The sequence below is a fragment of the Miniopterus schreibersii genome (assembly GCF_964146895.1).
Source record: "Miniopterus schreibersii genome assembly, chromosome: 14".
NCBI classification, from domain to species: domain Eukaryota; kingdom Metazoa; phylum Chordata; class Mammalia; order Chiroptera; family Miniopteridae; genus Miniopterus; species Miniopterus schreibersii.
The window spans coordinates 48,701,963-48,729,142 of record NC_138114.1 but is presented as its reverse complement, the minus strand read 5'-3'; the positions used below and the strand labels follow the sequence as shown (position 1 = coordinate 48,729,142).

Here is a 27,180-nt window from a genome sequence, read left to right as displayed (position 1 = left end):
TGTGTCTGACCGGACCCGAGGCGAGCTGCAGCCAGGAATGAACATGCCAGAAAGCACAGGTCAGCGTAAGGGTTGGGGGCCAGCAGGAGCCAGAGAACACGGCATCTACTCCTCCTGTTCCTTCCTTCAGAAACAAAAACAAACTGCACAAGAACCCTTCCAGTTTGGCAAGTAGTAAGACAAAAAAATTACTTTTTAAAGTGCTAATGAACCAATTCTAGATACAACAACATTAACATTCTGGACCTCACATTTTCCACAAGAATCTATTGTAATGAGTATCACTCATGCATCTATTACAAAGATTTGATTCTAAGATGCTTTGACTAAATCTTGGGTAGTTGATCAATTCTCTACATGTTATTTGTTTTCCTGAAGATCTTTCTGTGCCAATGTCTGAAAAAAAACCATATTAATTACTTGAAAAGAAAATGAAATTCTTAATAAAGGAATTACATAACGTTTATGTAAATTTAACAACACAGTAAGTCTGGGCATTTCTAAATTTTATTTTTAAAACTTTTAATAAAAAATATAAATCCTAACATAACCTATTGGAGCATTTGTAAACAAAAAACAATTGTTTGCAGGAAATAAACATGAAACAAAATGTAACACATTAAAATAAAGTTATACTTTAACATGCTCTAAAGCCAGCTATACAGGTCTCCAATTAAAACAGAGCATGACAAATACTGTGTTCATTTTATAAACCACCAAAGCAGGAGGTTAAAAGCAATTTGATGTGTTCCAAAACAATCTGAAAATAAGTTTCCAATAATTGAATCCAAAGTTCTTGAGATCATAAAAATCTGTAATTAGAAAGTTTAAGGATCAAATAAAAGTGTAATTTATGCCTATCAAAGACAAAAAGCTTTTAGTATCATGAGAGTTAAACTCCTTCAGTGCATTAATCCTCTAATAACAGCTTCAGTCAACGGGATGCTGTGTAGTCAGGCTTGAATTCTTTTTTAACTTAGTTTGAAACTGCACATATTCTCTTTCAATATAACCTGCTTTATGTAGCAGCTAGTTCTCCATGGACTCAGAACAGTTCACAGATTTAAATGCTGACCTTAGTTTTTTTGGTTGTGGCTGCTTTGTATCTTGTATCTAGTACAAATCCATGTGAACAGCAAAACACTGGTTCAATGACATGAGTACCACTGAAACCATTCTCGCCAGTAGGTAAATAACAGTCATCAGAAGTGACAGAATCAACGATGGCTTACCAACTCCAAAAATTCTATTTCTGTTTGGAGAGCTTCACAGACACTTTGCATGTCATCTTCCTTATAAAGTTCTAATTCCTTTTTAAGTCTGTTTTAAATGCAAAATTCACCTTATTAGTTCGGCAATCAACTTGTATACCAACTTTTTATTACATGAGATACATTACATTTTCTGGGCTTGTGCCCCTTCCCAATCCAATCATTGTTCCCCGTTTGTGCCCTCCCTTTTATGGTTGCCACTGTGGCCCCTATTGCGCATGCCGGTGGCTGTGGCTGTAAAGCTATTTTTCCTGCCTAGTTGACGAGACAGGATGTTTTGCTCCATTTGGCTGAGAGATGCTGGTTTCTCCCCAGGGTGGCTGTTCCGCTCGCTCCCTCCTCTTTTGTTAATTACCTAACCAACCCAGTCTACTGTAACACTGCAACTGCCTACTCCACAACTGCTATAGAATGTACTTAGGGCTTCACTTTAATATATTTATCTTTTCAAGTAAAATAGTAGGGCTCTTTCTTCCCACCATATCGATACTTGCCCTTCCCTTTTCAGTTCAAATGGACTACAGGTTCTGTAAGATCTCTCACAATCATCAGAATTGGGTGGTGACCACTTTTGCTTTTGCTTAGCTGAGAATGAGAAACTACTGAAATTAAGGAGGGCATTTAGAGCAAATTATAGGAAGTATTTCACTATCCAGCATATAATCAAGCTGTAGAATTCAGATCTGCACTTAAAGATTGCTGTAGCTAGCTTTGAAAGAGGCTAATAATGGTATGAATATTAATACGTTTGCAGCTAGCCAAAGCTATATAATGTAAGCAGAGCTCATGCTCCAGTGCATAGACTGATTGCCTACAGGAGTCGGGAAGGACTTCCTTCACCTGCTGCACAATGACTAAGGGCAGTCTGCATCGGTCACTGTCACCTTTCTTTGAATCATCAATTAATGAACAGGATGGCCAACACTCTTAGTTTAGCAAAACCTATGTTCCTTGTATTTTTATGATTTCCTGCAGCCTTCCAATTTTTTTCAGTGTCATATAAAATTTGTTTCTAAGTGTCAAAGAAAAGCCTTAACCGAAAGAACATCCTTTTTAGCCATAGGACTAGAACTGTACAAAAGTACTATTTAATTAGAAAGAAGAAAACATTTCATCCAAGGCCTTAGCACACAAACTCAAATGCTATCAAAATTTAAATATATTTCATCCCAGTTTTTTGTTTCCATCTAATAGTGATTATGTGATACTGCCTCTTAGCTTTTTCTTTTGCTTAAAGCTTCTCCCCCAGTTAATTAAACATGCCGATTAATACCACTTACAATAAACGTGGAGTAGTCTAAGAGGCTACACACCACAGTTAAATTAGCCAGTCATGGCAGAGCACGCTACTTTTTTCCTACCATAAGGAACGTTTCTGTGAACACCTCCATGCACAAAGTTCCTTCTGTACGTTGAATTACCGTCCGTAGGAGAGAGCTCGTAAGTGGATCTTGCCAATTTTGATTATGGCCATTGAAGAATGTCTTTCAAAATCTGATAGAAAATTTGTATTCAGTGGTTTTCACTTGCAGTTAGTTGATAAGCAGTTTGACAGAATTATCTTGTCTTTTTCATCCTGGCATCTCCAGTAACGTGCATGGTGCGTGGTACTAACTGGGCACCTTATATATGCTTACTGAGTAAATACATTAATAAAGAACGATTGATTTCAGTGTTTTCCTACTGATTTTTTACCAGTTGGTTATTTGATAAACTGTTATCCCTTGTTTGTCATTATTACTATAAATTTCTCCCAGTTTATCACTCCAAGGTGATGGCCCTTTTTGCACATGGGATTTTAAATCTTATATGTTAAGTCTGTTAACATCACCCTTTTTGGTTTCCTTATCACACCAGATGTTTAGTAAGTAGTCCTTTCTACTTTTTGCTAGTTTTCCCATGACTCAATTTTCTTATGTTTCTCTACATTCATATAAAAATTTTAGTGCCACTTAAACACAAAACACTGTTTTTAAAGATATATAGGGCATCCTCTTTCCTATACAATTTATTTCTGAAAGGTTTGAAAATTGAACGTGTCCAAGCAGAACTTCAGTTTTCTAATTATGCCTTCCCTCCATCCGGGCCACCAGAAGACAGGTAAGGACCTTCCTAGGTGGGTAGGGCTGAACTAGAGAGTTCTGCTGAGCAGAAGATAAAAGAGGGGTCCTGCCATCATCTCCATTACCCCAAATCCTGGGTGGGTTGAACTAGGCATCTCCTTTTACCACATATTTTTTTTAATCATCTTCCCCACCCCTCACATCAAAAGGGGTTGTTTATAAAGATAAACATGAAAAAATTTAAAAATATATCAAAGCTACCAATGAATTTTGCAAATGATTAATATTGTATGTGGCTGGTACAATAAGCAAAATTATTTTAAAGTTTAGGGGCATTTACAACTAGGTGCATTTACATCAGAATATAAATTTTAAAATAATCAATTGATTCTATCATCAAAATGTCCCTTGTATTTACATAGAAGCTTTAATAACTATAGTGTGGGCCAAGAATTCAAAAAACAGAGGATCTCTCTTAGCTTGAAGGCTACATAATCAATGCTACAGAGACACTTCCGTTAGTGAATAAATGATGAAGTTTTACCAGAAAAGATGCAAAGTCCACAGAAATACTGAACAAAACACACAGCTAAGAATAATCCTAGAATTAAATGAGAATTTTCATATTTTATAAAAGTTAAAAAAAGAGATGATATGGGTTGGAATCAGATATACAATTATTTCTGACCAGAATTTTCCAGAAACTTTAAAACTGAGATCCTGTTATACTTGTCCACACTGAGTTCATTCTTGATGACATGGAGTACTGCAAAGTAAACGAGCATGATTTTCCCCATGTAGCCTGGATAACCATTCCTACCACTCTGCTAAATGATGCTTATTCTAAGTAACATTACAGAAACACTCCTCCACATATTTAAGGATACATGAATTAAAATGTTTCTAATTATGAATATTTAGTAACTCTTTTAGATCCATCATTAGGAGAAAGATAACATAAATATGGCACCTCCATACACTGGCATTAAAAACAATGAAGCCCTAGCTGGTTTGGCTCAGTGGTTAAAGCGTCGGGCCATGGACTAAAGGGTCTTGGGTTCGATTCTGGTCAAGGGCACACACCTCAGCTGCAGGTTTGATCCCAGGCCCCAGTTGGGGCGCATGCGGGAGGCAACCAATCAATGTGTCCCTTTCACATCAATGTTTTCTCTCTCCCTCCCTTCCACTCTCTCTGAAAAGCCATGGAAAAAATATCCTCGGGTGGGGATTAAAAACAAACAATGAAGTTGGTCAGCACAAAGGAACACGGGAAGAGCTAAAGAGTGAGGCAGATTCACAGGCCAGTAAGTGCGATCTCATTTTTTTGGCTAAACACACACACGCATATGCACCTGCACTCGCGCTCGCTCTCTCTCTCTCTCTCTCTCTCTCTCTCTCTCTCTCTCTCGCTCTCTCTCTCTCTCTCTCTCTCTCTCTGGAAGGATACATGCCAAACTTCTAATGGCTACACTGAGGGTTTCAGGAATGAGGCAATGAGAGAGGAGATCTGGATGTTTTACATTTTTGTTGTGTTTGAATTTTTTTCAATCAATATAGCCTACTCTCATAATTTACAAATACCTATACCTATTTGGTAAAATAAAATATATATACATGTGTAAATATACATTTTTATTTATATGTCATTTAGAGAGGTTGGAAGTATTTTAATTCTTGCATGTGTTTATGCCTTCTTGTAAGTCTAAGGACCATGGATGTGACCTCCATGACCAACTTACCTGGGTGACACTTTCACAGACAGGGAATGGCACTGACTTACTACTTCATATAAACGCATTTAGATTCTCTCAATAGCAAACGTGTATTAACTTGTACACAGTGTTCGCTGCAAATATCCTCTTCACAAAACCATACTACCTTCAAATGTACAGAAGAAAAAATCCCAGGCTGATGACTTTGCAGTTTCATTTCTGTAACAAACTTCCTATTGCATTAAACATTCACAAATATTGGTTATAAAAAATGTAAAAATATTCTAGAAAGAAGTTTTGTGGGTAAGGAAAATGCCTGAAATGTTTCAAGTTGTCCAGTATGTTTACTATTTGAAGTAAATAAAAAGTCGATCTACAACTACATTTTAGTGACTGGTGTTGGGTAATAATAAAAATAGTAGGTGTTGGGAGTCCAATATATATCACACTCTTCTTTCCTGCTTCTCCACGGTCACTAACCTTACCAGAGCCGGAGTTCAAAAGGGTTTGCACTCTTAACCTCTGCTTACTTCCTCTCAAGACCCTGAGGTCTACCACTTCTGTCCTCTCAAGACCAGAATAAAAAAACCAGCCCAGTCACAGCTTTACAAGCCCCTGGACAGCCTCTAAGGAGGCCTCTGGCTTAAGTGTCAAGTATAGCAATATTCTATAGAATTAGTTGCCTTAGCATGTGTTAACTGATGAGCCCACAAACTTTCATACAGAACCTTTTAAATAAACAGACATCTTGGTATTTATAAATAGGGAAAGATTACCTAAAGCAGAGATCATTAAACCACTGTGAAGGTAGGCACTGTTCTCTACCTTAATGGATGGCATCAAGATAAAGTTCAACAAATAACCTAAAAATGGCAAATTAACTTAAAACACACATAATAATTATAGAAGAATTCAGTAATATAGCTAGAATAAAATTCATATCAAAAGGTTCTAATTACTAAAAGTAGAAACAATAAGCTCATAGAAATGAATATTAATTTTTTATAATTGCATTCTTACTAAAATTTAATAAAAGTATAATAACAATAACCTTAAAATAAAGCTGGTTGTCAACTGTGGATGATTTTTCCCATACCCCCGTGTGCAGGGAACATTTAGCAATAACGTCTGGAGACATCTTTTGGCTGTCACAGCTGGGGGTGAGGGATGCGCCTGGCATCTAGTGGTAAGAGTTCAGGGATGCTGCTGAGTGACTTACATCACGTAGGACAGCTCCCCACCACAAAGAACCACCTGGCCCCAAATCTCAGCATTGCTGACCTTAAGAAACTCTCCTATAAAAATAGCACCCATGTATTACATTAATTAATTAAATCTGAAAAATTAATTAGAAGGCAACTATTACAATATTCAGTATACATTTGAATACAAAGATGAAAAAGAGATTCTATTCCAAAATTTAGGGGTAAGATCAACTTCATTTTAGCCTTCAAGACAAAGCTGAATAAATGTCGTATCTTTTGCCATCATTAGCATTTTGTTCTGCACTAATTTTCAGACTGATGGACCTCTTCCCTAAAAGTTTTACACTCAGTACTCTGACTGCTCTTCACACTCACAGTAACTTTTATAGAACATACCAGTGAGAAAACTAAGCTAAGCATATCAAAGGATTTAAAGTAAGAATTGATAAATATTGGCATTTCATTTAATAACTGCTAAAATCCAAAGAATGAACTAGGTATACGGCCTGATGGTTCTTTCTACCCACATTTCCTTGGCCACAATCAGTGAAGGAGAAAGCAGCTCGGACAGGCTGTGTTTAAGTTTAACCCAGGGCACACTTTTATGATGAGTGATAAACCCACAAAACTGGAGTTCATATGAGAAGCTCTTACACTGCTAACTGTAATGATACCAGTGGGCACTGCCATTTTTAAAAGCGTAAAAAATCAATGAGCAGATTGTCATCACAGAAACTCACTCTGCATCACACATATCACCCAAGAGATTGATATTTCATGCTTACAAAACCTAACGTAAAATTAAATTGCAAATATTTTCTCATAATCTACTAAAATTATGGCCTAAGGCGATACGCTACTAATATGAAGCATTTGTTCAGCTCCAGTGGACATATTTCCTATGTGATTTATGTGAAAGGAGGCTTCATTTGCTTCCTCATAGGTTCGGTAATGAGGCTTCGTTGGTTATACTAAGCCTGGTTAAGCCTAGAAAGTATAGGAACTTCTTTAAAATTAAGCCAGCAAATATAACACTGAATTATTAATAAAGAAGAGTTGAATTAATAAACTGGGTTTTCTTTTTCCTCCTGTGTACAAGACTCTTTCAATTTAAACATCAGCCATTCTTTCATTATCCAAACACAAAAGGCAGCTTAGTATTCCATACAGAAAATACAGTTTCATTCTTTAGGCACAAAACCAAACTAATAAATTTCAAGCAAAAGAGCAGGTTATAATTTTTCCCCCTTGAAATCTAGAAAGATGTACTTCCAATCATTTCCAAAAGAAAAGTCAGGGATAAAAAAAAAAGAGAGTTGTGGGACCAATACTTTGTCTCAATCTATTAGGATGTGAGTAGCGCTGAGCCCACAAGGTATAAGATAAAATCAGTTCCAGCATTATTAGCCCAATGCATCACGAAACTTACATGTAGCACTTTCTAGCCAGTGCAGTGTTTGCTTATTGCCATGATTCAGAAAACACACAGAAAAAAATAAAGGTCTTCATCTGGAACCTTAAAAAATCTATGCATTTAGCTTTATGCTGAAATCTATGACAACTTGAAAAATTACCAGACTTTATACCAAAGTGTAATGGGCAATTCTTACCTTAAGCATTCAGCATCATTTTGAGGCTTTTCACTGATTTTTATTTTTTCTGCCTCTAGGTATTTGGTAGTACAAATGGCTTCATTCTTTTTATCTTCAAAAACTAAACAATTAAGAAAATTCTTACAATCTTTTAAAAATTAAACAAAGTGTACCTTTATTCATTCATAAGAACAATCCTTTAATTTCTGCTTCATATGAAATGTAATGATTTTTATTTTCTACTTTAATACAGCAATTAAAGGCACAAAAAACGTCTTAACAAAATTTGAGACATTAAAAATATCAGGTCAGTCCTGGCCAAGTGGTGCATTTGGTTGGAGCATCTTCTCATACACCAAGAGGGTGCAGGTTTGAATCCCAGTCAGGACATATACCTAGGTTGTGTGTTCGATTCCTGGTGGGGGGTGTGCAGGAGGCAATCAATTGATATTTCTCTCTCATATCGATGTTTCTCTCTCTCTTCCTCTCTCCTCCCTCCCCTTCCTTTCTCTCTCTAAAAAAAAAAAAAAATCAATAAAAAAAATACATCAGATCTAACACTGATCAGTTCAGTGTTTCTTTCTTTTTTTATACCAGTAATAGCTCTGTATCCCAATATGTTGATACATTTTGAAAGATAATATGACCCTATCATGTGTATATGAATATACTCATCAGCAAAATAAACAAACCCATAAAGGTAATACCTTTAAGTTTTCTCTGCAGGGTAAATAGTTCTTGCATTAATTCACTCTTCTGTTTTTGAAGTTCATTTAACTGGCCACTGTCATGTTCCATAGACTTCATTTCTAAAAACAAATAAACAAAAACCATTATTTTAACTATTTGGGTATTGCCATAAATGTCAGCACTTAACTTTTTCTCATATAGCAAAAATTTAAGCAGCATATGGTCAATTTTAAGCTTGGACTGGTTCCCTTGGCCACACAGGAACTGTTTCTAATAAACTAAACAGGATTCTTCAAGCACCAACTGGATACAAATGAATGTTAGTTGATGGTTAGACTACTAACAGAGAATTCAAAATAATGTAGTATCACTAAGTAAAACAAATTTAGCAATGAGACAAAAAGAAAACTCTACCCTTCATAACTAAAGCATATTTAAAGTGACTGCACAGTACTCATTATATGGCCACAAGCTTCCACAATATTGCTAATTCTGTTTCTTTTACGTAGAACTCTTCCTTTATTCCCACACAAACTCTCTTATACTTTTTATCACAAAAGGGTATTGAATCTTGTAAAATGCTTTTTCTATGTCTTTGATTACTTTTTTATATCTTTCCCTTATCTCTTGATTATATCCATGTTTTTGAGTACATTTATAATATTTGTAAGAGCAATTTTAAAGTGTTTCTTTGCTAACTGCACCATCTCTGCCATTTGTATGTTTCAATTGACCTAATTTGCTCCTTGCTATAAATTACACTTTGTTGCTTCTTCAAGTGTCTAGTGAGTTTTGATTGGATAAAAGACATTGTGCTATTTTGTTTAATGTTTGAATTTTGCTATCTTCCCCTAAAGCATGTTGATATTTGTTATTTGGCAGGCAGTTAGATAACTTAAGAATCAGGTTCAAACCTGGTTTTTAAGATTTGTTTTAAACAATGGGTCTAGAGTAGCCTTAAATCTAAAGCTAATTTAATCCCACTATTACATTAAGGCAGGACTCTTCTGTTGACATGTTTCTATTCTTATAGCTTAGAATATGAACGTCTGTCTTCCCCCATAGGAATGTACATTGCAGTATCATCAATGCCTGTAACAGTGCCTGATACACAAAAAAGTGCAAAAAAAAATCATTACTGAATGAATGAAGGTACTAGGCACAATTTAGAAATACACTGGTGAGTAAAACAGACATAATTCTGTCCTTGTGAAAGTTTACACCTTTGTAGCGGGGGGTAGATATGAACCAATTAAGTATGTAAATAATTACAATGCTCTGAAGAAAACAATATAGAGACCATAAGAGAATATAACTAGAGGAACTGATCTAATATGGGATGGAGGGGGTATGTGTCAGAAAATGATTTCCTTCTGAGCTGAGATCAGAAGAATGACTGAATTAAATAGATTAAGTATTCCAATAAAGTATATTCAAAGGTTCTGAGGCAGGAGGAAGCATAGCACAATCTAGGAAACACAGAGGTCAGTGTGCCTTTAGCACACAAAGCAAAGGCTGCTGGGTGAGGCTGGAAGGATGAGAGGTATGAGGTTGGGCAGAGATGGCAAAACAAGTTGAGGTACTTGGTTTGCTACGTTTACTGTGATATTTTTTAACAGAATATAAATAAAGAGGTTCATTATAATAGTCCAGTAGTAATATAATAATTTCTTTTAAAAATATATGGGTGCTTATATTTTGGCACTCTTGAGGAGTGAGAATAGAATACAACTCTGGGGTTAAAAAATAAAAGAAGATGTCTAGCAGTAAAAAAAAAATACTCTGAATAGTGGAAAATAATAAAACAGCTATGGATTTTGAAGATGAAGATTATTCAAAACCTAGTGAAACTGGATGACTAATCATAGTTATGGGCAAAAAGCTCAATGGAAAAGGTCAGAGGGGGAAGCCAAGGGAAGAGGGAAAAGACAAGAGAAAAATCAGGTGTCAGTACATAAGATGTGGTGGTCCGAATCAGAAGAGGGAATGGAAGAGCAGCCAGACAGGAAGGAAGACAAATGGAAACTAAAACTGCTCCAGGAAGAAACTGGCTCTAATATCTGCTTAAAATTTGAACACCACCAAGGAGAGAAGGCACCAGAAACAGTTTTGCCAGTGAATTATTTCAAACCTTGAGGAATAGATCATTTTAATACTTACATTTTTCCAGATAGAGAAAAAAGGAAGTGTTTTACATTCTTTCAGTTAACTCAATGTAACACTCATGAAAACATTAATCTCACTTATAAATATTAGTGCAAAACTCTCAAAGAAAATATTATGGAACAGAATTCAGCAGTACATTAGAAGACTAAGACACCACGACCAAGTAAGGCTAACAACAGGATATTTACTCCTCAACTTCACTAGGCTGATAGATTACAGCAGGGAAGCACATCGGGTCACCCCAAGAGGAGTACGGTGGAGGAGGCTGGAGGGAGGAGGACCCTCGAATGGCCTTGTTCGGGTCATTACAACCCCCGTCTTCACAAATGAGGACACGGACACAAAGAGAAGTCAACCATCTTGCCCCAAATCACAGAGCAATTAAGTGGTGGAGTTAAGATTTAAATTCAATCAACATAACTTTAGCATTTGTAACCTTCAGGATGGTGGCTTTTACATGGCATATGCCTAGTAAATATTACCTACAATAATAAAAATTGTCATATGCAAAGCACAATGAAATACTCATAACAATAGCACTAAGTCAATAAAAGTGTCAAATGTGTTTACTATTCATTTCCTAAAGGCATCAAAGCAACAGTACATTTTAGAACAGCTTCCTCGAAAAACTCATTCTCACTTAAATCATTTATATCTTCACCCTCTGGTTCCTCAACTCCCACTCCACGACACTGTTCGTGGTACCTTTGGATTGCAACAGTAATTTCGTATTTTGATTCACACTGCTTTGAGGACTTTTTTTTCAGCTTTAGTTTCTAAAATATCACTCTACTGTTTTCCTCTTGCCCTCTCTGACTATAATTCTTCCTCCCTTCCCTTCCTTAAATCCTACGCTTTCCTAGTTTCTATCTTTGGTCTTTGCTCTTCCTCTGTGTTCCCTCTGCTGTTTGCTCTGAATGAGGTTACAAACTCCTAGGGACTCAGTCCCAGACCTCATACTCCAGCTCGGCTCTCTCTTATCAGCCCCGCAACCCAATTTCCACCGGCCACGTGGGCCTCTCCACCGATTATGCCATAGACTCGCCAACTAAAAACATCTGAAGCCAAACTCAGTTTCATGAATGCCAGATAAATGAGGGATGGTTTCCATACCCTCTTTCAAAATGTTTGCCTGGTTTTCTAAGTCAGATACTTCAATCTTGACATTTTCTTTCACCAAAAGCTCTCTACTCTTTGTTATTTCATACTCGTTATTGAAGTCCGCAATTTCCTCAATAAATTTTTCCTCCTCCTCCATCATTTTTTTTTTAGTAGCCTCCTGAAAAGCAGAAAAAAAAGATATAATACAGGCATTAATTGCAATAGTATTTTTATTTTGTGATTTAAAATGCAATCATTTGAAATTATTAACAATAAAATATAACATTATACTTCCTGGTACTGTCACAAAAATGCTTTACTACTCTGGTTAATAGTCATAAAAAACTAAAGCTATGTAATAGCTATCAACTATTTTCACATGAAAGATTTATTCTTAATGCTTTGGGAGAATTACTGATGTAGAAATTCTACCACTCATCACTATATATATGTTTATTTCTGTATTAAACTTATAACCATATATGCCATTTTGTCTGCAATATAAATTTGGTGGTAAAATAATTAAATGACCAAACTTGAAAATGAAAATCTACACTCAGAGAAACTACTACTGCCTTATTTTTTTTAAAAAAGAAAAAAACAAACAAGGAAATCCAAGGAAACCTTTTAAAGTGTATACAATGAATACAACATTATATATTCATTTCAAATTCAGCTCTAAATAATAGTTTACATTTTTATGAAATATCAGCATGCAGCAGAAAAAAGAATTCCCAAACATGCTGGACAATGCTAGAGCTAAACTTTTGATAATCTAGAGTAAACATTACCACATTTTTCTATTTTTTCTAAGAAATGTCAACTAATTATGAGTTACATTTAGAAACTGGCCATGTCATTCATAAGCCACTGGTGGTTGATTCTGTTGACTTTAGATATATATTTTTAATATTTTCTAATGCATTTTCTCTGAAATGTCAATTAATTACAAGTTATGTTCCTAAGCTGCCCCTGTCATTTCAAACTACTGTGTCTGGGGGCTCTGACTTAGGATAAAAAGATAAACAAAATCTATCTTTTCACCCGCATCCATAAAGATGCCTACAGTGCAAACCTCTCTGCTCTTTAAAAGCACTAAAACCAATGTCTAGAAGCCTGGGCAATTCAAATTGGTTTCACTGTTTCTTTTATGCTATTACAATTACAAATAATTTCCATACTGTATCCCTGCCAATAAAAATTCTTTCAAACTATATTACCCTACCAACTGTTTTTAAATAGCACTTAATACTTTTCTGTATCTGAACAGGACTATCTGGCAATGCACATACGGGTAATTTTCTAAAAGTACACCTAAGTGTATTCAAATACTGTAGACACAGCTAGTAAAATACATTTTTCTAAGTGGCTGGAGACTTACAAAGGTTTGGAGAAGCATATTCCTTTGGTTTATAATTTCACTACACTGTCTTTCTAAGGCATTTTCATGAGTTTTCAAAAGCTGTGAGAAGAAGGATTTTTCAGAAAACTGCTGAACCTTAAAAAAACACACGAGAAGTAAGAATGAACCAGTTATACATTTTAGGGTACCTCAGTTAATAGAACAGCTCTGTATAGTATAAACATGTCCTGTATTTATCTTCAAAATGCAAAATATAATTCACATGAAACACCTTACTTTATATATACTACCTTATAATATTTTATAAGTGCTTTATAATTATAATTTTTATAGTATCTTCCCCCAATAAGACTATAGGCTGCTCAAGGGCAAATAATTCTTTTTCCTTTCCACTATCCAGCACATTTCTTCGCTTAGGTACCAAAGGTTTTTGACTACACATGGAAATCTGTTTCATGACAGCCTGTTTGAAAGGGGAAGTTTCTGTTCTCATCACTTATAAGGAAGATATAGATGAATCAATCATATATACAACATGGCTAATAAAATAATGAGATAAAATCCACAAACCATAAGCAAACACCAAATCCCATGACTATAGTTATATTAAATAAAACATAAATCTGCTAAAATCCTCAAGTGGGTTTTGAGAACTTACTTTTTATTTTAATACATTTGATTCTAACTAGCAAAAGATATAGGAAACATTAATATTAGACATGTAACTATTATTTTATTTGGGCCATAAAAAATAGCATCTCTTGAGACCATGAATGTTGAAAGTCAGAAAGCTGTAATATACAAAAGCTAAAAATGACGCTGGACTGGAAATGCCCTTTCTACTACGTTCAGTACTGGCCCTCATAAGAAAGCATCACTCCTAGTTTGGGACTGTGCCTACCTCCACAGAAAAAAGAAAAAAAGAAATGAATTTAACTTAAATGGCAGAAAGCAAGATTTATGTTAGCTCTAAGAATTTCCCCAAGGTGGAAGACCGGCTGTGAAACCTCTGCCCCGGAAGATACTGAATAGTAAAGAGCTTGGAAATAGTCTAGTTCAGAGGCAAGGGTTGGCCTTAAACACATTTTAAAATGATACGGCTCAAAAGTCTTACAAATATTAGCATTTAGAAAAGTAGCCTAAGTAAAACAGAAAATATGACCTCACACTTATTAGCACAGCACGCCTGCCCCACACCTTCAGTGCTTGGGGCTGTCCACAACTCTAAGACAGACATCAAGAGAAGAGCAGAGGTGAAATTTACAGACCAAAGGAAATCAGAAAGTACTTTTAAAACTGGGGTAAGTGTGAATGGGGCAGTTAGTATTTCAGCCTGAAAATACAGACTGGAAAACATCTATCCAGATCTATAAAATCATTTGCAAACTGGTAACAATGGCAAAAAAAGAATATGATCATGAATTCTATCTCACTTATTTAGAATAAAAATACTTCAAAGCTATTCAGTGTATATTACATAAATGAGAATAAAATGAGTTCCAGAGAAGTGAAATAACTTAACAAAGGTAATAATAATTAATTAGGGGCAAACACAGGACTAAAATATGGGTCTTCTGACTTCCTTTCTTGTAAATCATGTTAACGTGGAAATATTAGAACTACTTCAAAGTAATAAAGAGATACTTCTGGAATCAGAAAGGGACTTCAGGCTCTGATAATAGTATAAATTGAAAGAATATAAGTTTAAGAAAAAAAATTATCTAAGAGTAGGCCCATCTGATCTTATGAAGAGGTTGCTGGCAGCATATATCTGACAATCAGAGTTGCTATTATTGATGACGGGAACCATGAATCCCTGCAAAAATGCTTCGATACCAAATACTGGGCTGGATAAATTTTGGTTTAATCTGATAAGGTGTTTCATACATTAAGCTTTTCAGAATCCAAATTCCTGAATTCTGATTCTGTTTCTGCCACTGATGTGCTGTAAACAACCTGTGTTGAAACCCAAATGTTGACAAAAGACTACTTATCAAACTAAGAAATTTTAAAGTAAGACTTAAGCCAATTTATTATTCAAGTTTGGAAAAGCCTTACTAAGGACCCGGACATGAAGGCGTCCTGTTGCAGCAATCACCAACTAAGACCTAAGTTACCCCTGAGCTGGCACCCTCTTTCTAAAGGGTTTGAATAAAGAATGTTAATGAAAGCTCCCAGGCCTACTGGCACTGAATGGGAATATTCTATCATAACCTGAAAAACAAAACCTATATACTCAACACTGAAAAGCAGACAGTTGTCCAAAAGAAGGCTATTCAGCTCTAATTACCTCTTCCCCTAAAATCGTAATTTTAAGATCTTCTCTGCCTTTTTGTTTTTATCAGTCTACTCTTCGTCCCCACTTTCTGTTTCACACTCTGTCTTTATCTTTTGCTTCTATATTTTCCTTTTAATCAACCTAAAAAATACCAGCAAATCAATAACCACAGAAAAATTACAGTAACACGAATTTTAAAACAGCACAGCAGAGACAGAGGGAGGAACTTGGGAAAGTTGCAGCCAGGACTGTCAGGAGAGAATAGGTGCCTACAATATGCTGATTTATGTGTGAGGACAGCAATTCAGCTAGGGCTGCAGAAGCTACATGGGATCTAACATTGTGACCAGAGAGCCTGCATATTTTAATGGAACTCACAGGACAAAACTTTTGGACCAGCCCAGTCCCTGCTACCAAGTATATGTTAGTAACTCAAGAACTAAAATAGGTTTTTGTGGCCACCTATTTGCAAAATGCTCTTCTCATTGTTCCTTTTGCTTTTTTCTGTTATCATAACTAGGTTCTTAAATTATTTTTCACATTCTTGTGTCTGAAAACCAGGCTTACTGATATGTAAAACTTAGGCAGATATTCCTAAACATACTGACAGGATCACAAGATGAGGTCATTTTACACAATAAATTTATCATCAGAAAACTTTACCTCTTTTGTTGCAAAAGTGATGGGTGAGGAATTAGAATTGGGAAGACAGTAGGAGAGATGTAAAGTCATGACGGAAATACTTTTGAAATTACTGTTTCCTAAATTACGCGGGGACTCCAACGGGCTACAAACAAAAAGAGAAGGGGGAAGCTTCCTAGCAGCAGTGATACAAACTTCTCTTTTTCATCTGTCCCTTTTCTATGGCTACAAATGAAGAAAAAGTATCTGCATGCAGTCTTAAAGTTACACTCTAGAGTGAAAACAGCCAAGCTTTGTCAGAAAATAATGCTGTTACAGAGAATTTTCATTCACAGTAGTGCCAACACTCTGGTTAATTCTGCTTCTCTCAGCAAAAATGGTATTTTTTTCCTTCCCCTATTTTATTCCTCTTGGGATGTTTGGTTTTTCAAAGGTGTTTACCGTTTTCCCACTGAGCTGACCTACCTGGTCAGCTAGGTCAGTTTCAGCAGAGCCACGACTCGTGACTCCTCACCACTCTTGCTGCCTGGGTGCCTTTAGGTGTTTTTCTATGAAAAGAACTTGAAAACGGGAAATGGCTGTGGGTTTTAAATTAATGCTGCATCCAAGTAAGCAGAGCACAAAGCTACTTGTTGTTGCGGTTGCTGTTGTTTAAAATAACCTAAGCCTTTGGAAACTGACATTTTGCTGATTAAAAGCTTTGCCCAATAGTGTTACAGGAAACTTTACATAAGAAAACACAAAGAGAGCTATGCAGAAGAGTTCACATTAGTAAGATCATAGCAACTGAGGAAAGATTGTGTTTGTTATGACCATCACACAAGACATTTTAACACTACAGTACATCAATGAATATTGTATCAATAGCAAATATTACCATTTTTAGAAAATCAGATCTATTTTTAATAAATATATTTTTTCACCAGAGAGGCAATGCCTAAGGAAAACTCACTCTGACACAGGAATCCTAACACAGTAAGTAAAGTTCAATGTTAGCAAAGGGCCGCCCTTACTCCTTGATCCTGTCCAATCTCCTCTCCAGCCGCACCGCCTCCTCCTCAGACCTGGAACACGCCAGGAATGCAGCCCCCAGGGCCTTTGCACCGGCTGTTCTCTGTCTGGAAACCTTTCCCCAGCCTCGTAGGGGCTGGTTCCTTGACCTCAGTCAAGTCTTTTCTCACCTTTCGCCTTCTCATGCAGGGGTATCAGGATGCTGGTAAGACCACTGTAATTTAGGTTTGTTCTGGAAGTTCTTGTTAATGCAATACGGCAAGAAAAAAGAATAAGGGATATAATTATCCAGAAGTTGACACACAATTCTCTCTCTTGTTTGTTTGGGCAAATGTCATTATTATATACCTAATAAATCTAAGAAAATCTACCAAAAAACTGTTAAATAAAAATGAGTTCAATGAAGAGGCTAGTAACAAAATAAATACCAAAAACTAAGTATCTTTGCTAGTTGCCAACAATAAATAGAAAAAAGCATAAAAAAGATTCCAGTCACAACAGCAAAAACAAAATAAATAAAACACAAAAGCTTAATAGGAAAGGAGGTAAAGAGGAGCTCATGATAAACAGAAAAAGACCATTTTAGAGTAAAAATCCGATTTATTTTCCTACTGTGGTAGAAAATAAGTTCTTCCTCATTTCTGTCTTCTCATGACTATGAATATTAAACCAAATTAAGACAATAAAAATCCATTCCCATCTTTCGATATGTCAGTTTCCTCAGGAAAACGAGAATGGAACAAAAAATAACTTACATATTTCATCTGTTGGAAAACTGTAAGTATGAACAGTTCTCACAGGATGACAACATAAACCCCACCAAATAATACTAACAGAAGAGAAAGAGAGAATTACCTGAAAGATTACAGAGAAAGAGTACTGAGTATCTCTATACTACTCTACTGCAGGGAGCAAAAAAACCTGTTAATCAATTACCTGATGTCCTTGAGCGTATGCAAACCAAGAAATGTCCACTAAACAACAAGGGAAAGTAAGGACATGAGAGAGTGAGATAAATAGACAAGCTAAGATGAAAAGGAAGACAAAATTAAATGTAAAAAATAAGATGACACAGAACTTAAATTTGTGGAGTAATAAATAACAGAGCTAACTGTACAAGGTGGGATCAGTGACGTGAAGTAGAGAAAGTTATCCAAGGAAGCCGAGAACTAGTAAGTAACAGAAGAGACAGGTTCAGAGGAAAGAGAGCAAGACCTAAGCTGTAAGAAACAGGGTGCTTGAAAAAGAAACCAGAATATAGTAGGCGAGGTTAAAATGGGAGGCTCACCCTCATTCGAGACAAAATTAATAAACATATCTATGTACAAATTTGGAATTATAAGGATAAAAACAGTTCCTATAAGCAACCAAGGAAGAAAAATTAGACAAAACAGGTTACCTACAGCAAGTTTTAAAACACCAGGCTCACTTTAATAATTCTCTTCTGCATTAATAAATTTTAGAAGACAATAATAGTGCTAGATCTATAAAAAATTTTAAAAACAGGCATGAGTCAAAAATTCTTTATACAGGTAAGCTTTCACTCAAGTATGAACATAGGAAGACATTTCAGGTGTTAATGGCTTAGAAAAATCCATCCCATACATATTCTTCCTGAAAAATTACTTGAACAATTACACAGGCTCACCAAAAGATAAATAAAAGATAAGAAATCAAGAATGAGGGCGCTGAAGCACTAAGGAATTTTAGAGTGAACCATTTGGATTAATATGGCAGTCTAAGCAAATGTGCAAAGGACCCACTTTCTACTCAAACACAGAGGACTGCTGATAAAATATAACTAATTTAAAACATGTCATTTACATAGCTGAGGTGAAAACCAGGGAGAAATCATCATGCCAGAAATCAAGCTAGAATTCAAGTCCAAGGGTTAGCTTTGAGGTTGGACACAGGCATCATAGGGTAGGGTTTTAAATGCTCACGTAAGACCAAAAGTCAAGGTCAAAGGGAGCTGGAACTGGGCTCACTGGATAAAGTCAGGAGTCCAGAAGTGTCTACAGCAGCTATGCAAGTAGTGTAGCAACACTCCACCTGCTGGCTCAGAGATGCAGCATGTAAGTGATCTGCCTCCACTGAACCAGGAGTGGAAGAGTCAAACCCAAGAAACTTCAACCCCAAGCTTGAGCTGTCCATGGATGTGAGAATCAAATGTCTTTTACCCATGCAGTGCAAAATCCTGAGCTTAGGAAATAACATAAAAACTGGTCCTGGAAAGCAAGATCTGCAAAGCCCTGGCAGGAGGGGTGAAGCTACTCCTTAAGGACATCTTTTTCATCAAGGGAATATGTGGGACTCCCAAGAAAAAAAAGCCCTGCTAAAGATAAATCCACAATAAAATATTTTAAAGCTCATAAAAAATGCGCCATCAGATGAAACAGGCAAAATTTACAGAAGAGAAAAACAGAACAGAGAATTCTGTGAGAAAAAGACGTAAATTAATGTTCTCACTTAATAATGTTCATTTAACACCTACTGTTCTAGACACTGGGAATGATAGTGAACAAACAGATGCATCCGTATTCCTTGCGGAGTTTACATTCCACTTGAGGGAGACAAATAATAAACAGATCAATAGAAAATGCATCAAGAGACATTAAGTGCTACGGAGAAAAAGCAGAATAAAGAGCAGGGACAGAAAGATGGGATGAGGTGACGTTATTTTGTGTATAGAGCTCAGGAAGAGGCCTCTACAGCAGCCGCTCTCAAACCTTTTGGTCTTTAAGACTTCATATGATTAAAAAAATTATTAGCTATATCTATCAATATTTTCTGTATCAAATATTAAAATTGAAAATTAAAAAAAACATTTAATTCATTTAGGAATAAACCCATTTCATGTTAAAATGTATGTATTTTTATGAAAAATATTTTCCAAAACAAAAAAAATTAAGAGTTGCATTTATATTTTTTGCAAATCTTTTAAATGCCTGGCTTAATAGAAGAGAGCTGGATTATCCTATCTGCTTCTTTATTCAATATTGTGCAATATGCTTTTTGGTTGACATACACAAAGAAAACCTGGCCTTCACAGGTGTGTGGTGGGAAATAGGAAGGGCATTTCCATACCCTTTTTGAATAACTGCGTACTCTTCTCAACAGTGGCAGTTCCTAAAAGGTTAGTTGCAATGGGGAATCTGCAGCCATCTCAATGATCTTTTCCTCCTGTTACAATAAAATCCATTGGTCTATCTTGTGCTTTGAAGGGATCTTTCATCCTTGCACAATTGTGTAACATTATGTACCAGTCATTTGGAAAATACTGCTTCACTGAATTATTCATATCCCCCAAACGTTGATACATTTCATAGTACAGTATTAAAAACAACATTCATTAACATCACCAACAAACTCATAAGAAATATCATTAAGTACTGGGAAACTGTCAAGGTTACAGTGACAGATCTGAGTCTCCCAAAATTTGAATTTGTTAGAAATGTTGAATATTATCATTGGTTAAATAACAACAACAATAATCAGTTGTTTGTCTCGCAATGTCTGGGTCACTAGTTTCGTTTTGGGGAAAATTTTACCGAATATTCAAGTTTACATAACTACAGTTGACTATCAATTACTAAAGTAAAAATGGTGTTCCAGAAAAAAACAGCTAGATCATGCTGCCACTCAATCATACTCTCCTCTGAGACAATCACTGTAATTTGGAAATACAGAAGTGCTTTGTGTGAACATCCCATTTCATCACACACAATATTAAAAACACACAAACAAAGGTCGGCTTCAAGATAGCTTTTACACTTCAATCGAGGGCATACAGTGAAACTGGTAGGTTTTGTGTTTTTACTGTGAGCACAGCAGTGAAGAACAATGACTACTAGTACAGTTTGGTGTCACTGCCTTGATTTGCGTGGTGACAGTTTTACTCACCATTGCCTTGACATCATCAATGTGCACGTTAGCACAGTGAAAATCGTAAATAATACCTTTATATTACTAAGAAAATAATATGACTTCCTGAAAGAGTCTTGGGAACACCCTATGGATCTGCAGATCCCACTTTGAGAACCACAGCTCCAAAGTGGCAAATGTAACCAGCCATCAAGATTTGCACTGGACTCTCCCCATGTTAGAACTGAAAGTCTCCCATTCCAGTAGACTAGTCAGCCACCCTACTAGGAGGGAACCAAAAGAAGTGAGTGTGCATGAAACACTAATAGCTGAGAAAAGAAGCATTTCAGGAAGAGGAGCACAAAGGCCCTAAGGTCAGAGAATGGTTGGTTCACTCAAGAACAAAAAGTCATTATAAAGGTACATACCTCTAGAAAGCCCAAAGCCAGATTACCCCCGGCAGGTGGGCCCCTAGAAAATGCCAAGTGCTACATTGAAAAGTCACCTAGTGACTTCTTCTATTTCCATGTTTTAGATCATTAGTCACGACAAATGTAATCAAGTTTTCTTTATACAACTACATAGAGAACATTAAAATTAAAATTCTTTTGAAAAATGAGAACTTCAAGAATTTTGAGTTTATAGTTAGATTAATATATAGTTGAAGTTGCTTGATGTCAACCCTCTAATTAAGCCACAAATTTGTTACATATTTGTCAATTATTCATGGTGTGATTTAGAAGTTGCTCAATGAATGTTTGTTGAATGAATAATTATCCAATGTGTGATTGGAGATATTTAGAAGTGAGAAACACAGTTAATTGATTATCCAAGAAATCAATTGTCAAACAGTAAACTTCTTACAAGGCATTCTTTTGTGCTGCATAGTTTTACAAGGCTGGTAAATGAAATTTTAACCTCATGCTTGCTGCATACTGCACCACAAACATACTGTTCTTTAATTAGAGGACCATTCTCAGTCCATTGAAAAGCAGTTTTTTTTTCCTGTTCAAAACATTTCTGACATTTTAGGCTAAACAATTTATTTAGAGAAGCTCTTAAAAGCAAAAGAAATAGAGGCACACTGGTAGACGTTACAATTGGAAACAGTGCAGCAGCTTTTCCACTTTATGGATCCAAGCCAGGAAGTGTGCAACTTTGTGATTTATAAGCAAACAGAAAGGCTATCTGGCATACTCTTATAGAGTTTGCTCTAAACTGTTATTACCATGAAATATTCTTTGGATTTTCAAAACATAGTTGAGAAAAACTAGTCTAATAAACGCTTATGTGTAATATGTTTTACTTCATTTAGAAATATGATCATTTCAGTTCAATTAATATGCAGAGAGACTGCTACTTCTCAGAGACCAGTCCTCCCCCCTTAAGAGAACTGGAACCATGCACATGACTGTTAGTTAAGTAGCTCATGTCAAGAACTGACGTGCCAGTATACACCTGAAAATATGTTTGACATTAATGTGATTAGGGAACTAGAAATATAAACCTAAAAATTGTACTCCTAGATGCAATACCCAAATCTACAAGTCTATAGTTTCCCAATATTGTTGAAGCCATTTTGAACTGAATTTTTGTTACTTGCAACCAAGAACACCCTAAACTGTGTCAACACAAGGAACATCCAAACCTGTGGAGAATTTTTATGAGTTTATTTGAGCCAAACTGATGATATGCCAGGAAGCAAGATCTCCAATGCTCCCGAGAATGACGATTTTCCAGTTTCTTTTATGCATTTAGAGTGAAGGAGGGAATGAAGGAAGACTGAGTAATAGAGTACGGATGGGTATGACACTGCCCACTGCTCTGAGAGGAATGTGTACGTTTTGAAGTAAGGCAGTAAAAGAAGCCACCAAAAGTTACTTGATTATTTCAATATAATTTTACTTTAAAAGTTCATGACATTTTATTAGTTATGATGTCTATGCAGTAAGTTATAACTGGGAGAAGAAAAATAGACAAAATCACTTCTGACTTTCCTCCATGTACCTCCTCTTCAGGAAGTATGGTGCTATGATAGGTTTTATATATATGTTTATAAAGATTAAATGCCCCAACTTTAACTACATACTATTTTTTAAACATAAAAAACTCTTACAGGTGCTTAAAAGAAACTACAACTATTCCGAGTCCTTGTTCTGATTTGCTCTGTCATCAATACTACAAAACCTTGCCCCGACTCTCCGAGGCTCTGGGTATGCTGGTAAGCATCAATGCAAACCCAGGGCCTGTCTGTTTTCATATTACCAAACCCAACCAGGCATGCCGCAGCCGTCCAATTCCAATGCGCTCCTACCATATAATCTGAGGCTTTTTCAACCACATATTTTAAAGAACTCATTGAGCTCTGAAAGGCAAATGCTATCACTCAAGTTCTAATTACATGCTATCTGGGTTTTACAGAAAAGAAAAGTGAATACTGTACTTCCTAAATACATTTTTTTGACCACAAGCAGCTTCTAAAACAAAGGCTCAAAATATTGTCTGAATGTATCCCTGTACAAATAACTCAAGCACTGGCCTATTCAAATTATGTTCTAGTTCCTCTTTATGCTGCTTCTACTTGATAAATTGATCAATAAATGCCAAGTCAAATATGCAAGTAAATATATTTTCATTGTTATTGGCAGACATATAATTAACTCTGAGAACAAAAGAAACAAGAAATCAATTTATGATTACTTCTTCAGTTCTTCCCATTAGTCATTTACATTGTAATTGTGGCTCCACTTTTAAAACCTTCATACATACATATACACACACATACCATTTTGACTACATTATAAATCAAATTATTTCAATTACAAATTACTATTATATGAACTATGATCCTCATATGTTAATTTTATTAGTAAGATACAATTGTATTAATAGCCATATATATGAGCTTATTTAAAAGCAATGCACATTTATGAGACTGTATTAATTAGTAATTTCAGCAAATGTTTCTAACCATGGTAGGGACTTGCTCTCTCATCCCAAGATAAATACTTGAGTGAACATTTTTATGTATGTGTACATATCAACAAATTGTATTTCCAGTTTCTAGCAAAACAGGCTGCTAACAAAGAAAACATTACAAAGAGTAAACCTAATTTTTTTTCAAAGAAATATTCAAAGAGTAAATCTTTTTTTCTTTTTAACATTTAATTTGCTGTCAGGTCAGTATCTTCATAAATCTCAGAAAAATACATTTTGTACAAAAACTTACATAAGTGACCTTTTAAAAATATTGCCCTAAACTAGATGCAAAAGCTTCAGATACATTTTTATATGTGAAAAAAGAAGTTTAAGATGAGCTCAAGAAATCTATTTTAATGAAATATGCTGTTGTACTTTCATTATGGTAGTTTGTTTTTAAGTTACATGCTGAGGACAAGTCATTTACCCTCTTGGTTTCCTCCCCTAGAAAGGCGGGTTAACGATGGTGCCCAATCACAGGATTCCTCCAGGATTAATGGGGGAAACACAGGTGTAGCATCTGGAACAACGCCAGCATATAGGAAGTGCTCAGTGTTAGCGATGCATTACTTAATTGTATGTGCTCTGCCTATTCTAACGGCTTCCAGTTAACAATCCCAAAAGTATCTTAATTCTTTTTAGAGAAAAAGAAAGCTACATCATGACATTCTTAATGCTTTGCCCATCCCATCAGCGTTTAGCACTGTTGTTAGGAGCTAGTTTATCTGCTACTGACGGGCAAAACGGGACCCAAGGTTTTACTAAATAACAGTCCCAAATTCTACTTTAAAAGACAGCACTACTCTCCCTACTATCTCATTATCAGTCCCTATTAATTCATTTAAAACACTAATGTTTTATGTGCTAGGCATTGGATATAGGCTATGGGAATAAGAAATGGTTGAGGAAAAAATTCCAGATATATTTCTCACAAAAGAGTGAAGGACACACACAAGCACATACTATTTAATTGTAAGGTGGTGCACTGAATGTTATAAAACATCTTTTCCAAGATGTCCAAGGGAGGGTTTTACAGGTGATGTTGGAGCAAAACTTGGAAGGAAGAGCAGAAGCTCTCCAGGTGGAGAGATCTGTGATTACTGTAGTCAAAAAGAGAACTGGAAATTCCTCACAGTATTGTTAAAATAGACATATTTTAAGAAAACAGATTTCCTCAGATATCTCATCGCACACTGCTTGCATAGTATACCTTTAGGAGCTGAATAAATAGTTTTGTGTGACTGTCTGCCCCTGTCCACAGCCAGGCCTTCATTGTAATACACTAGGACAATGGTCTTAGCTCCCATCCTCCCAGAGCTCAGAGAGCGCTTCTGAAAACCACTTCTATCACACAGCTCCCCAATCAGAAACCTGCAATGGTTCACACCCCTCCCAGACACCAGGCCCTCTGCTTTGGCTCTCCCCATAGGCCTTGGGTATTTCTGCCTTCTGTCCATATCCCCCCCAGGCCCAAATGCACTTCTGCTCTGCCTCCCGAGAATTCTACCCACCCTTCAAAATCCTCCTCCAAGAAGCCATCGGATTCCCTCGCTTCCACTGAAAATAACAGAACTTTACAAATACTGCACAAAAGAGAGACATGCTGGTGGAAAACATACACTTTTGGATGAAAGTTATGTCCAAAATGTGGTCAAGAATTGAAAAGCAAAAGGCAGAGACTCATTTGAAAGTTACATTCAATTGTTACATCAACACAGTCCACTTCTTCAATTATTTATAACTCAAAATGTATATATCGCACCAACTACTTATGGAGCAATTATTCTTCCAATGACGCTGTGCCCTTTTAAAACTTGAACCATCCCACGACATGAACCATGAATTCGTTACTTAAACTGGTTTCTTTAGGACAAATTCACTCTAGACTGGAAGGTGTCACCAGATTCAAAACTTAAAATAGTCCCAGGCAACATGCAACTAGCCAACCAGCCCACTAGCTTGCTTCCTACTTGAAGGGCAACTGGCTTAATGGTAAAACATCTACAGAAAGTCAAGTCAAAACACTTTTTCAAGTGATAAATGAGCATGCTCTGCATGTCTGTACCTTAGATTCCAACTTCATTTTCTCTTCACTCAGCTCTTCTGTTGCTTTCTTAATTTTTTCACGACACCTGCTTATTTCCGACCAGACTGGAAGACAAGTGAAACGGCTCAGCCCGTCAGTCTCTAAGTCCCCATGTCCGCAGCCCGCGCCTGAAACGGCTGCTCTGGCCGCGGCTTCGGGCCCTCCTCCCGCTCCAAGCCCGCGGCCGGAGAGGACAGAGGCCCAGGCCCCGCGGGGAGACGCGAGCCGGGGCCCGCGGCCTTTCTCACCTCCTCGCAGCTCGCGGCGACTCTGCTCCGCGCGGAGCTCGGAGGACAGGATGTGCTGAAACAGGGATTCCAAGCTCATCTCGCCGCGGCTCCCGGCTCCTGGTTTTGCCCTTAAATATTTTATAACCGACTCTGCGGATCCTGGAAAGCACAGTAAAGAAGGAGGATTATTCTAGGGCTGTTCCCGGAATCTGGGCCTTGGCGCCGGTCCCCCGCCCGCACCGGCCTGGACCAGACTCCAGGGCTCAGGGCTGTGACCCCCGCCCAGCTCGCGGCCCTCCTTCCGGCCCAGCTCGCGGCCCTGCTCCCGACCCAGCTCCGGGCCCTGCTCCCGACCCAGCTCCGGGCCCTGCTCCCGGCCCAGCTCCCAGGCTACAGCGGTGCAGCTCGCGGCCCAGAGCGGCCCAGCTCCCGGTCCAGCTCCTGGTCCAGCTCCTGGCCCAGCTCCTGGCCCAGCACCCAGCCCAGAGCGGCCCAGCTCGCGGCCCTCCTTCCGGCCCTGCTCCCGGCCTGCTCCCGGCCCCGCTCCGGGCCCAGCTCCCGGCCCAGCTCGTGGCCCTGCTCGTGGCCCAGAGCGGCCCAGCTCCCGGCCCAGCTCGCGGCCCTGCCCCTCGGTTACTCCACAGACGGTTTCCCCTCCACCGCCCTCGGCCCACCGGCGACAACGCCTCACAAGATGGCTCCCCCAGCCGCGCGGAGCCCCCGCACCAGGCCTCGGCCCCGCCTCGGGCTTTCTTTCCGATGTGGGGGGGGACCCAGGCCTGGCGTCCCCGCCGCCTGGGCGGCAGCCCTTCCGGTCCACAGCCCGTACCTCTCGGTCGCCTCCCTTTCGAGGAATGAGGTCCTCAAAGTGCGCTGTCTCCCCCGGAAACGCGGCCTCGCCGCTGACAGGGCGCCTGGAGACCGCCT

General features: G+C 37.4%; 1 protein-coding gene across 1 annotated transcript; it reads right to left on the bottom strand.

The window, feature by feature from the left end:
• Positions 1-360: 360 nt before the first annotated feature.
• CCDC172 (coiled-coil domain containing 172) lies at positions 361-26,350 on the bottom strand (the record flags this gene model as incomplete). Its single annotated transcript, XM_081158167.1, has 8 exons — positions 361-396; positions 1,233-1,320; positions 7,862-7,964; positions 8,551-8,652; positions 11,813-11,978; positions 13,182-13,298; positions 26,003-26,088; positions 26,272-26,350. The coding sequence occupies 8 exons, from the start codon at positions 26,348-26,350 to the stop codon at positions 361-363; spliced, it is 777 nt and encodes a 258-aa protein (XP_081014293.1).
• Between the last annotated feature and the right edge of the window lie 830 nt (positions 26,351-27,180).